Raw genomic sequence first — 13,471 nt, forward strand, 5'->3', positions numbered from 1 at the left:
AAGAGTAGAAGAAATCTGTCAGTTATCTTTTTTTACTGAAATGATTAGCACAAGTATCATCTCAAAGTGCTGTATTGCATCAGCATGGCAATCTGACGCTTACATGTAAACGCTGTGCTTTAGCTAGCAAAAATCTATAAAAAGTGCCAGTGACTAAGAGGATATGCTACCCCAGCTCAGAGCAGGATTAATTTCAAAAATATCTTTTTTTAATTCAGTGGTTACATAAAGCAGATGATTTTCAGTCAGAACAATCTAGATTAGCTTTTTATTGGGGTTGGATAGAATTAATGGAGTTTTCATCTATTTTCACCCAAAGTAATTTTCCATTGACTTCAGTGGGGGTGAGATCAGAAAGCAACTTGTGTCCCATCAAAATCAATCACCTGAGTAAGAGTTTACAGGATGTAAGCTCCTCAGGCATGGTTTTGTCCTTCATTTGTCTGGAAACTGCCTTGCATGCCTATGATGTGATTTCAATGATAATAATAATAATAGGTTAATAATAAGGTTAAATAGGTTACTATTACAATTCTCCTTCTTCATTTGTTTTCAGCAATACCCACAATGTGCTGGGCACTTTCTAATCTTAAAAAAAAATAAAATTAAAAATCACTCCTCTGGAACATTTTACAGTGAAAAGGAGACAAAATAGGCAAAGAATGTGAGAAAGTGTTGGGTTAATTTTTACTAAATGATGTGAAAGAAGAGGGAAATTTCTTTCTGTGTTTTCTGTGTAGAAGAGGGTGATTAAAATTATCATGAATCTAGTTGCTGTCTGTGCCCTTAAGAAATGTGCATGGTATAAGTCAGCTTTTGTAAGCCATAGTGGCAGGTACCATATTTTGTTTTAACAACAAAGTTTTATTTCCTATTCCCAGATTCATAGATTTTAAGGCTGGTAGGTACCATTAGGATCATCTTAGTCTGACTTCCTGTATAGCACACAACTACCTGATGCATCAGAACTAGTTTCCATAAGGGTATCACAAAATTTTCTTTTTATTCTATCTCAGAGGCATTCTATAATTAATGATGCTGCACAGCGATATCTACGTTATAGTGTAGCATACGGAAATAGTGCCTCCCTTCATTAGAGGTACTGCGGGCCCACTTTGCTGGAGAAATTGGGAAGATGAGTTATGGCCAGATCCTTCTTTCTCTTCAGCTCTGCTGAAATAAAGATCATTTCCTTTTTCTCTTTCACATGTTCTAAAAGAACATTAACATTTTTAGTTAATTTATTTTTACAAAGCTGTAACTGTCTTATGTCATTTTGTAATGATAGGCCCTGCAGATAATTAACAATTAATCTTTTTTTCTCTTTTTTTTTCTCCTGGCGCCAAGGTTGAAATGCGATCAGGTGTAAAAATACTACTTTTTCGCTGGGGCTTTCCAAGGTTCCACCCATAGGAATTAGACCCCCCCAACTCCCAATAACTTTCAGTGGGAGTTCAGTGCCTTACTCCCATAGGCGTCTTTGAAAGTCCCAGACTGTATTTGCGCTCCTCTGCCTTCCAGTAGGTCTTACAGATGGGACTTTTCCTCGGATGCTTACTAAGGAATATTACAACTTCAGGCATCTTTCCCACAATACGTTAGGGCTAAAGGGTTTTATTTGTATGTCTTTTGCTGTCCTTTTTACCCTTATCATTCTGACTTGCTGCCTGTATTGTAGCTGCTGACCTTTACTGACGATCTCCTCTGACATCCAAGCTAAATGAGTTATTTTCCATTGACAAGCAAGGGGGCATTGTTTGGGTATATGCTGCAATATTTGCATTGCCGAAAGTCCAGCAACAGAGTATGCAACCCATCCAGCTTATGCCCCCGGCTCCCTTGCAAGGGTGAGCACCACAGGTCAGGATTTAGCCCTATTTGTATTTTACATTGTACACTCGGATACTAAATAAAAAGCTGGTTTTCCCACTGAAGTATAAGATCATTGTCAGTGGTAAAGTCCAATTATTGTTAATGGGTGTGGTACATGTGACCTGTTTCATTCAGCCAGGAAAGATTTTATCCTAAACTGTCAGTATACGCCAGTTATGTATGTTTTATTTGCATATGGTGTATTTTATATATTAATTTTCTGAGGTCAACATTTCTTACGGAAACTGGCAGGTTCTTGTTTTGTTCTTCAACAGACCTTTTATTAATACACTGCCAGCTACGTCCAATGTTGTAAGTACATGTGCAGCAATCTTTTTGTAAAAGTCAACAGTCTGTGCAATTTTATCTTTTCCAGTGTAAATAAGATGTTACATTGTCTTCGAAGATATCACAATGTATTATTGGTTTTTTCAAGATTACAGCAGAATACTCTATTTAAATGAACTAAGATACAGATCAGTTCATTTGTTGTTCCCACACAGTTGTTGTGCATGGCATCCTAACAAGATAGTTTTACACCCAATGAATTTTATGCTCTTATTGCTTGAAAGATTTGTTGTGTGAAGAGAGAACAGTATTTCATGTAAATCCATGAGCCATTACTAATTTGGTCATCTGTAATTTATAACTAGAATGTACCACTAGATGGCAGTCTCTCCACATAGGCAAATAAAAGCATGCATTACACACAAATCCTCTGATATCCAATGTTGTTTACATTGTATTTCACAATAGTTGTCTTGTCCAGCTGATTAAAATTTAGACGTATGTTCTGTCTAATGTCGAAATTTGTGTAATGTGTTAGGTTCCTTCATCAACCACATGCTGTAGCACTCAGAAAAAACAATCAATGACTCCAATATCTAAACAATTGGATACATTAAACCTTATGTCACAGTAAACATGTATGTGTTATTTTCTGTTTACACTTAGTTTGCCAGATCTGTTACACTGAGTGATCTTTTCTGTTTGTTTTTGAACAGGGGTTTTTTGAAGAAGAGGAAGGTAAAGAATATATCTATAAAGAACCCAAGTTAACAGGGCTGTCTGAGATCTCGCAGAGACTGCTAAAACTTTATGCAGATAAGTTTGGAGCAGACAATGTGAAGATGATACAAGATTCCAACAAGGTATGGGAGAAATGCTGCCCTTAGATGAATGTTCTTTCAAAAACACATGCTGCACTTCTGTGAATTGGTTTGGTAATTGGTGAAAAACCTGTTCCTTTCATTCAAAATATTATGGGCTGGATTGTGGAGTTACCACAAGCCCTGAGTAAGAGGCAGCACTTAGTGGCAGTGATGCAGGAGCAGAGTTACAGTCTGGTCCTGGTTCCCTCTTAATCCAGAGGTATATTAAGCAGTGCAAGCCTTTTACCTGGCACTGCTTAGTCTACCTTCTGCAATGGTTCCACTGTACTTGCTGGTACGTTAGGGGGATAGTAAGAGCTCCACCCCCTTCCCATCCCATCCTTCTCAGATCTGGGGGTGGGGGGCAAAGGTAGGAATAAAACCCCATGTGGGTGGCTCTCCTACTCTAAGACTATACTTACACTGTGAGCTGGGGTGTGACTTGTCCCCCGTCCCTCCTTGGGTACACATACTCATTCTAGCTCTCATCAAGCTAGCAGGAGTACAAATAGCAGTGTAGCTGCAGTAGCATGGCTGGCAGCAGCTGAGTACAATCCCACCTGAAACTGGTGGCTTCAAAGCCTGAGCTCCAGCCCAAACCACCACATCCACACTGCTATTTTTAGCGCTGCAGCTCAAGCCCCACTAACATGGGTTTGTCTACCGGGTCTGGATGGCTTGCTCCCAGCTGCAATGTAGACATATCCCAACTATGACTCATGATGTAGGCAGTCCATTGAGGGGAGTAATGAGTCACATGCCCCCTTCTTCCCTGCATGGGTGAGTGCCATGGGTCAGTATTTAGCCCTATTATTTTATATTCAACACCCATATACTAAATAAAAAGCTAGTTTTCCCACTGAAGTATAAGATCACATAACCACACTTCACTCTACACCACACTGGCATTCTCTCTGTAAGGCTGTTCTGGGAGCCAAAGATTTAACACTGTTGTGATACCATAAATGTTTCCAAGAAGGTGTTTCTAATGGATATGAGCAAAGTACGGAACTAGTATGCACGAGTTTTATAACAAAAATGAGCCATGCCTTCTAGTAGGGCCTAGGGCTGCACTGGCCTGGTGATGTGGCCGAAGGACAACATTGTAATCACAAATGTGATCACAATGTACATCACAAATATGTATTACCATTGCAAGGCAGAAATTGGCTATTTTCTTTCTAATTCATTCAACCCAGATCCAATGTTGCCATTGAACTGTACTCAAAACTCCCATTGACTTCAACTGAAAAACATGCCCCACAGTCAGTGATCTAAATGTTAATGTATGTGTCCAACATTACCTTTAAAAATCATGAACTGTGTTTACACAAATATCAATAAAACCACAGTGGGTAAAAACAGCAAGCCTGTAAACAACACTCAGAGATTGTATTAATAGTAATACTAAGTCAGTATCAGATACATTGTTTCATCATGTGTAACAATGTTAACACAGGTCAACCCCAAAGAGTTGGATCCAAAATACGCCTATATCCAGGTCACATATGTCACGCCTTTCTTTGACGAGAAGGAGGCTGACGACAGGAAGACCGACTTTGAAATGCATCACAACATCAACCATTTTGTATTTGAAACGCCTTTCACGCTGTCAGGAAAAAAACACGGAGGGGTAGAAGAGCAATGCAAGAGACGCACAATCCTGACAAGTATGTTGCTGCCTTTTTTCTGTTAAGAGTTCTGACTATAAGAAAAAAATTGCATATGATTTCAAAGGGCAATGCTGCTCAAAAATCAGTGAGCATAATATGGTCCACAATCTGTTGTTTGCCGACAGTTTTGTGTTAAGTGAGCAATAATCATTTGACTGTGTCTGTATTTCTGTGCATAGTCTTTAATATGCCCAAATTGCACACATTATACGATTTTGCAGACAATTAAATAACAGAAGAAAAATGATCTGTTTGTAGAATAATCAGCTGACATTATTCTTCCTTGTTACTCTCCTCTCACTCACCCCACTTTCTCAGTAAAGTTACTCCTGATTTATACCAGTTTAGTGAAATCAGAATCCTCATTCTTTATTCTTCTTAGCTTGCATAGACTAAAGATAAACCAGAGTGGACCTTGCAAGATTTACCTGGTTGGAAAAATAAACCACTTCAGATATGAGTATTTGTTAAAAATTAAAACATGATACCAGGTTTACAGAAGGCTACTATATAATATATAATAACTATATAAAAACATAACCCCATATATCTTATGTCTTGTCAGTGATCCCTGTGTTCTAAGACAGGAAGGTACCCTTTTGCAAGAAGTATTGCAGGCACCAGTTTCCATTGAATCAGATTAAACTGTGGTGCTGAACAGAAAATGTTCAGCTTTTTGTCATGATTGAAATCTCATCTTAGAGAAAAGTGATAAACATCCACGAAATTACTGCTAAAACTTGACATATCTGAAATTTTGGATGAGTGTACAAGAAACTGTCTGAAATGCACTTGATGAGCTTTGTTCTCACAAGTAGAAATTAATACAGAGGCTGACGTTCACGGAAAGACTTCAAAATGACAGAAAATTTAGAGCCCATCTGACTTCAGGATATATAATCTCCCCAAAGGGCCAAATGGGAAAAGCTGCCTGCAGCACAGACTTAGTCACCTAAATGTTTTGTGGAGTCAAGGTTGAAAAATACCTGGTATCTGGAGGCATCTCTTTTATGATACAGCTACAAGGGCGAGGGGATGAAGCACAGAGAACAATGGCTGTTGTTTAGTATCTGAGCAGTACTAAGTTCTTTGATGTTGACTTTGGGGTGGAGAGGGAATAGTACCGTTGAACTGAAAGTGCGTGTATTACGGTGTTAGGGTATTAGCCTACTGGTGTGTAAACTTTTAATCAGTAGATAGGGTTGTTTCATCAGCTCCCCAATTTCCTTAGCCCTGCTGCCTGGCCAGATCTGCTCCAAAGCATGCACTCAGCCTCCATCCTTTGCTTTATGTACTGGGCTGGAACCTTATGTCTCTCTCCAGCTTCACTACCACTTGTCCATTGCTCGCCCCACATCCACCCTCCCATCCACTGTCTCATCCCACTGCCTCAATACATTAGATTTTACATGGATAAAATGGATACATTTTAGAAGTTTTTACATTTATAGAAATTATACATATAAAAATGAAGCATTTATTGTTTACAAGAGAACTGGATGTAACACTGGAAAGAGGAGCAGCTGTGGGAGTTGAGGCAGCAACTGATGTGCATTGGGGAAAGAACACTGGACACTCAGGGCAAGTGTAACCCACTGGTCAGGTTATACCTGCCTCTGGAAATTCCCACTGCGTGCATCTGATGAAGCGGGTATTCACCCACAAAAGCTCATGCTCCAATACCTCTGTTAGTCTATAAGGTGCCACAGGACTCTTTGCCACTGGTCAGTGTGTATTACAGGTGCCCAGTCTACAAAGGATATGAGTCTTTTGCAGCCCCACCTACAGAGCCGTGGCTCTTTAGCTCCAGCGGTAGCAGCTCATGCTTTTAGCTCTGGAGGTCCATCGTTCAACCTCCAGTGTGTGGGCCAAGATGGCAGCCATCACATACATTGGGGCTTGTCCAGGGTTCCAACTGATCGGTAACTGATGCTCACCATTGGGTTACATGGGGCTGAGGAGGCTTCCTAACGTATGCAGAAGAACCAGAAAGGAGCCTTAGGACAGGCAATTTTTTCTGCCAAACTTCCCAAGGTCCAGGAGACAAACTCGCTGAGTCACTTTGCTGGCTGAGCTGTAAGGAAGTACGTTGGATAGAGCTGGTTAGAAATTATCTAAACTGTTCCTGGAAAGGGGCTGGTTTTCAAGAATTTCCCATTTTGGAAAAGGTTTTGGGAAAAAAAAAAGTTTTGAAATTGTCAAATTATCCTGTTATGATATTTTCAAAATGAAAAAGTTCTCTTTTTCATGTTGAATTTTTTTGTTTCAAAATGTAAGTTAACGTATAGTTTATAAAAAAGATTTAAAACGGTCAAAATCCAAAGAAAACATTTTGAAATTTATCTTTTTTTAATTTTCAATTAACCAAATATTTTTTTCAGATTTTCGATTCATGAAAATGTTTGAGATTTTGACTTTTCATCCGAATTTGGGACAGGAAAAAAATTTGAAATTCAAAAATTCTCACAGGATGATTTCCTTCCCAGCTCTTGCTTTTGATGAGGCATGTCCTCTCTGTCTGCTTCTCTTTGTGAATCTGTCAACAGTCATGTCGGATAATTACTGTTTCATGATTGATTTGTTACAATTAGCGAATTTAGGAGATCTAAGCCTCAGCTAAGCAAAGGGTTTAAGTTCATGCCTGTCTTTCATTATGTGAGTAGTCTTTTTGATTTTAGGGAACTGCTGAAGTGCCTAAAGTTAAACACAGGCTTATGAATCAGGGCCCTAACACAGAATAAGAAAGATGTGAATTTTAAAATCTGTGAGTTTTGAGAGTCATGTGCTGTCAGGGTCTGACAAATATACGAGACAAATAGTGCTAGATCAAAATGGAACCGGAAGTGACTGCATCAAAATGTCTGTTTAGACCTGCTGAGCCAATCCTGTACATGTATTAATTTTCCTGGACCACAAAGGTGTTTATAAAATGGAAAAAATGAGTGCAGTCTAAACTGTGAACCCACTAGCATTGCTTCCAAAATTACCAGCTTGTGGGAGTGGAATCTCTTTGACTGTTTTACATTTGTTTTTGAGCAGCCAGTCATTTCTTTCCATACGTGAAGAAGCGTATTCAAGTCATAAGCCAAACAAGTACAGAACTGAACCCCATTGAAGTAGCTATTGATGAGATGTCCAGAAAGGTTTCAGAACTTAAACAGCTTTGCACAATGGAAGAAGTGGACATGATTAGACTGCAACTCAAACTTCAAGGAAGTGTCAGCGTCAAGGTAACAATGGCTCAGTTTTATGTTTACGTACCAACCACCGTTTTTATTTGGGTCTTTGCAACTTGTGTAGCATATTTAATCTGTTTTACTCCAGGGTATTCGAGTCTTGTTCCAGTGCCCATTGAAATCAGTGGAAAGACTCCTATCGACTTTAATAGGTGTTGGATTGATGCCTGGCAGTGTTGCTATAATTAAGTCTGTTAGGGTATATTGACATTGCAATAAAAGAGTCCTGGCTGCAGCTGACCCGGGTCAGCTGGCTCAGGCTTGCAGGGATCAGGCTGCAGCGTGAAAAATTGCAGTGTAGATGTTCAGGCTCAGGCTGGAGCCCGGGCTCTGAAACCCTGAGAGAGTGGAGGGTTTTTTTAGCCTGGCAGCCAGAGCCCCACAAGCCCAAGTCAATTAACCTGGGCTCTGACACTTGGTGCCATGGTATTTTTTTTGCCGTGTAGACATACCCTTAGTGTTCCTCTAATAAATGTTAAACTCTTTCTAACCTGAACAGCCTGACCATATTAAACTAAAGCCTGGTACTCAAATGAGCATTCAGATACTTTTTTAATGAGAACCTTGTACAGGTCAGTTTAATGATTTCTTATGTAGAAAAACTGGGATTAGAGAGAAGAACATATTTGGCCCTTGTGATTCAGTGTGATTTGTTTTTCGACTACATTAGCTAATGTCCAGTGCACCGTTTGCATATGAAACTTTCTAAGATATTCATCTATCTGGCTCATGGGCCCAGATCCTCAGTTGGTGTAAATCAGCACAGCTCCTTTCCTTTCAGTAGACCTATTCCAGTTTACACCTGCTAGGGATCTGACGTACAGTCTAATTTTGGTATTTTTGTTAAATTGAAATACCTACCATATTTGTATTTGGAAAATGGCACCTCGGAAGATTAACAGTTTCTCTTAAGTCATTGATTCAGAACAAATGTGTAGAAGATAAATACCGATGTGTTTAGCTTCAGTTGGGAAATGCTTTTGGCACTTTCCTGAATGCAGCTTTATGCTAGGCAGAATGTCTTCAAGATGCAGAATACGGAACAAAATCTCTATTCATATTCACCCTGTACTATCTATTTGAAGTCAGTGTCATTTCACGCACTGTAAGCACAGAAATTGACCCTGAGCCTTAAACAATGAGAATTATAAATTACAGTCAAAGTGTACTGTTCTGCTCCCTAATCCAGGTGCTTTTCCCCCAACAGGTAAATGCAGGACCAATGGCATACGCCCGAGCTTTTCTTGAAGAAACAAATGCTAAGAAATATCCTGATAACCAAGTCAAACTTCTGAAGGAAATCTTCAGGTAAACATACTGGTTTTAAAGTAAACATTAGACTTTGTTTGGCCAGTACAAACAGATGAGAAACATTCAGTGATATGACATGAAATTAGACAGAATGTTTTATGTAGGACTAGATAAAGCCACGTCTTGCAATTCGTTCTTGCGTAAAATTTCTCTTGACATCTTGTGTAAATCACATTGGCCTGAGTACTCCTAGGGATTTATAACTGAGTGCCATAATTTGCCCCAACTACTATATAACTTTAAGTTGGGGGCATAATATTTTTTCATTGGAGTTTTTTGTACAGATGTTCTTTGGTGTATGTTTGTGCTTGTAGGCAGTTTGCAGAAGCATGCGGGCATGCTCTTGAAGTTAACAAACGCCTTATTAAAGAGGACCAGTTAGAATATCAAGAAGAAATGAAGTCTCATTATAAGGATATGCTCAGCGAGCTCTCTGAAGTCATGAATGAACAGGTCAGATGTTCTATTTTAACTTTTGCTGGTGGGGATGGAGGTGGCTATTTGTTTCCTCTGATGAATGAATACAATTAACTTCAGGGTTAGTACAATTAACCACAAGTAAAATACTAATAATGCAGACTTCAACCAAGAACAATGCAACAATTATTGTGCAAACTTATTTGTGCAGTTTGACCAATGCCACTCAATCCTGACCTGTATAATTCCTGCTATATTATGTGTAAAGCTCACTAACATCCACCAAAATAACTAAACTGCCTTTTATTCACACCTTTTGTTATTTTGGTGCAGTGACTGGGTGTGGACTCTTTTACTTTAAATTAAGAGTGTCTTGTTTTGATTTAGGTCAAGTAATAATTTATCTACAATAAGAGATTCCACACAGAAACTGAAACCAAAATAACAAAAAGAGTGAATTAAAACCAATTTAGTTACTTTGGTGCATGTTAGTATGTAAACAGCTCTAAATTGCACCTGGAATGTTTTCACACATGAACAGGTAATTGTACGTGAAAAGTGGCTAACTGCACATATAAGTACCATTTGTATGCAGAGTTGCCCAGTGTACATAATTATCAGTGTCATAATTACTGGTATCTAACAAGGATATTTAATGAACACTCCTAGACCCCATGGCAGCTAATTTATATTATATATCTTCACGGGTAAGGTGAATGATAACTACAGCTTGTTGAATAATATAAGAAGTGACTCATAAATGTATTTGCAAATAAACATGGCAAGTTTGCTTCACTATCATTGCACCACATTCTCATGTGGTGCAAATCGATGTAGCTCTGTTAAATGGAAATATGCTTATTTCCACCAGCTGGGAATCTGTTCCATTATTTGCTATGATTTGTTATCTCAGGATTCTGATTACCACTAGTTTATTTGTGAAAATGTTTGTTGAACTCCAAACATTTCATACATTTTATCATATTCTTCAAGAAAGTCATCCAAAAGTTTTGTGTTAAATTTAGAAGTGTTGAATGTGTCATTTTTTGCTCATGGGTCTCCTGTTTAAATAGTTTTAATCGTCCAATCACTCATCAGAAACAATTAACATGTGACTTAGGTGAACAAATTAGGCACCACAAATAATGAAAAATGAATAGGCAAAATGAACAAGTTACTAGTAGTCCACAAACTGAAATTTGCATAAGATATTCAGTGAATACTTTTCAAATACAAATATGAACCTGAATATCATTTAGCTGTACGTTTTTTCAGTGCAGGAAAATATTGATAGATTAGTACATAATTACTTGTACATAACAAGGCTTTTATTTTTCCAAGGGGTTTAGTAACACCAAAGCCTGTGAGAGCAAAAGCCCAGATAGTTGGTTATTTCCTCAATACCAAGGTGTTTTGAAAATCTCTGTTAAAAAACTAACTAAAAAATATGTGTCTTCCTACCGCCATCTTGTTCCAGCTTCCTTTCCTGCCAGGCAGCTTTCAAAAAGAAAGGCCTTTTGCAGCTTTCAATATTTTTCTCCCTGCCAGTTGACCAGTGTCTTTGGAAACCATTGTATCATATTCTCACCAGTGTGAAAAGAATATTTATGGGCACAAAACACCAATTCTCTGGAAAGTTCTTCATACTCTAGTTGCTGTGTTCCGTTAATAGATCTCTGAGAAATTTTTTTTTTGCTGTAACAGCCGTGTTAGTCTGTATTCGCAAAAAGAAAAGGAGTCCTTGTGGCACCTTAGAGACTAACCAATTTATTTGAGCATGAGCTTTCGTGAGCTACAGCTCACTTCATCAGATGCATACCGTGGAAACTGCAGCAGACTTTATATATACACAGAGAATATGAAACAATACCTCCTCCCACCCCACCGTCCTGCTGGTAATAGCTTATCTAAAGTGAGCATCAGGTTAGGCCATGCTCACTTTAGATAAGCTATTACCAGCAGGACAGTGGGGTGGGAGGAGGTATTGTTTCATATTCTCTGTGTATATATAAAGTCTGCTGCAGTTTCCACGGTATGCATCTGATGAAGTGAGCTGTAGCTCACGAAAGCTCATGCTCAAATAAATTGGTTAGTCTCTAAGGTGCCACAAGGACTCCTTTTTTTTTTTGCTGTTGCAGAAATATAATTAAGGGCTAAAGAACACCAAATATTTTGCTTTCTGAAAATCTAGCAATAAAACAGGATTTTTTTTCCAGCTTTCCAAGCAATATGAATTTTTTGCACAGCTCGAGCCCTCTTGCTTCCCTACTTCTGAGCAGAGAGCACCATCACCATACATTTCACACACTCTAAATTGCAGCTGAAATATTTATTTCACAGTGGGAAACATCGAGGCACTATCATAATGGTACCATGTTCTCTACAATGACATTATGGTCTGGTGTGTTGCTCATTGTTATATTTGAGGCTGTTTTGATAGCACACCCACTGACAGTGACTCTCTCATTACATAGTCTCTTCTCTCTCTTTTTTTTTTTTCTGGCAGCTCTGTCATGGTCCATGCTTATACAGCTTCTCTTCTTCCCTGTCTAACATTTCCCTCAATACTGTAGACAAAAGTGGTATGTTTATTTTTCTTATGTCTATACTTTCCTTTGATGTCACGTGCTTTCACTTGCTGATTTTCTGTTTTACCTACATTTTACGTCCATTTAAGTGTCATGTCTAACTCGTGTTGAACCCAGTGAGGGGTTGGGATGGGAGACATGATACATGTGCAGTCTGAGTTCATAAACAACCTTGGCACTAATGATTCCTGCACTGTTAGGATCATGGAGCTTAGCAGAAGGTGATATCCTCAGTCTTTGGTGGGGAAGTGCATTGTCCATGATACGGCATGGTAACCTGCTAATACCAAATGGTTGGAGAAGGATCACTTTCTGCCATCGTTGCCATAAGGCAAGTTCTGCAATGATGGCAGTGATGGCTGGAGGAGGGGATCAGGAACACACATCTTAGGAACTGCCCAGAAAAAAAAAAAAACAGGTGTAAGAGCAGCATTGTTTCGTCTGTGGCACAGGCTGTGGGAGCTCATGCACAGACAGTAAGTGTGAGTCCTGGGGAAAAGGATGGCAGCTGTCTCACCACAACCCCGGACAGAAGAGTAAGCACTGTGTTTGTGTATGAAGGTGATTTGGAATTCCAGGGTGGGGAGGGGTATTGGTGAAAAGGGATCTCAGAATCCTTCTGTACTTACTTTCTCTAGAAGCCAGGAGTAATGAGGAATAATGTTTGCCAAATGCCTGAGAAGTACCTTTGCAAAAGGAAAGGGGAAGGAGAAAACTTTTGAGTTGCCAAGGGGACAAAATATTGCAATAAACACCTCTTTTTGCCCTCTGTGTACTTGTTCTGCCTGTGTTGTTTAATCTTTACATAAATGTTTATTTTATTTCTAACAGTTAAAGATAATAGCCCAGTTCTACCTTGAGACATAAGTTCACAGCTCTTATTGGCTCCAGGGAGTATGTGAGGTAGAATTGGGACCAATGATTATACAGACATGTATGCAGAGGTACTGTTAACTGGTGTTAGGCAAAACATTCAGATTTAAGAAACCTATTCTGTTTAAATACTCCATTGCATTCTTGTGACGCCAAACACAACATCTTTGTGCTACTTCATGAGAACCAGGAATGTAAGCTAAAACTGACCTATTTTCATTATTGATGCTGAGTAAAATAGAAAAAGTAAACACAATCAACATAAATGATAAATAGCAAAATAGGCTTCTAGGGCCACATTTTCAGGTGCAATAGGAAAGTCATGCAAAATGCACAATCACTAGTATGTA

The 13,471-nt window shown here is 38.9% G+C and overlaps 1 protein-coding gene across 6 annotated transcripts in view; it reads left to right on the forward strand.

Annotated features, from left to right (window-relative positions):
* Window positions 1-13,471, forward strand: part of DOCK10 (dedicator of cytokinesis 10) — a 252,846-nt gene that overhangs the window by 223,219 nt on the left and 16,156 nt on the right. For all 6 annotated transcript variants that reach the window (XM_077827342.1, XM_077827346.1, XM_077827344.1 and 3 more), the window contains 5 exons: window positions 2,877-3,023; window positions 4,483-4,693; window positions 7,736-7,926; window positions 9,140-9,240; window positions 9,558-9,696. In XM_077827342.1, the coding sequence (XP_077683468.1) occupies window positions 2,877-3,023; window positions 4,483-4,693; window positions 7,736-7,926; window positions 9,140-9,240; window positions 9,558-9,696 (789 nt within the window). The remainder of the gene's footprint in view (window positions 1-2,876; window positions 3,024-4,482; window positions 4,694-7,735; window positions 7,927-9,139; window positions 9,241-9,557; window positions 9,697-13,471) is intronic.

The sequence above is a fragment of the Eretmochelys imbricata genome, chromosome 9 (genome assembly GCF_965152235.1).
Source record: "Eretmochelys imbricata isolate rEreImb1 chromosome 9, rEreImb1.hap1, whole genome shotgun sequence".
In the NCBI taxonomy this organism is placed as follows: Eukaryota; Metazoa; Chordata; order Testudines; family Cheloniidae; genus Eretmochelys; species Eretmochelys imbricata.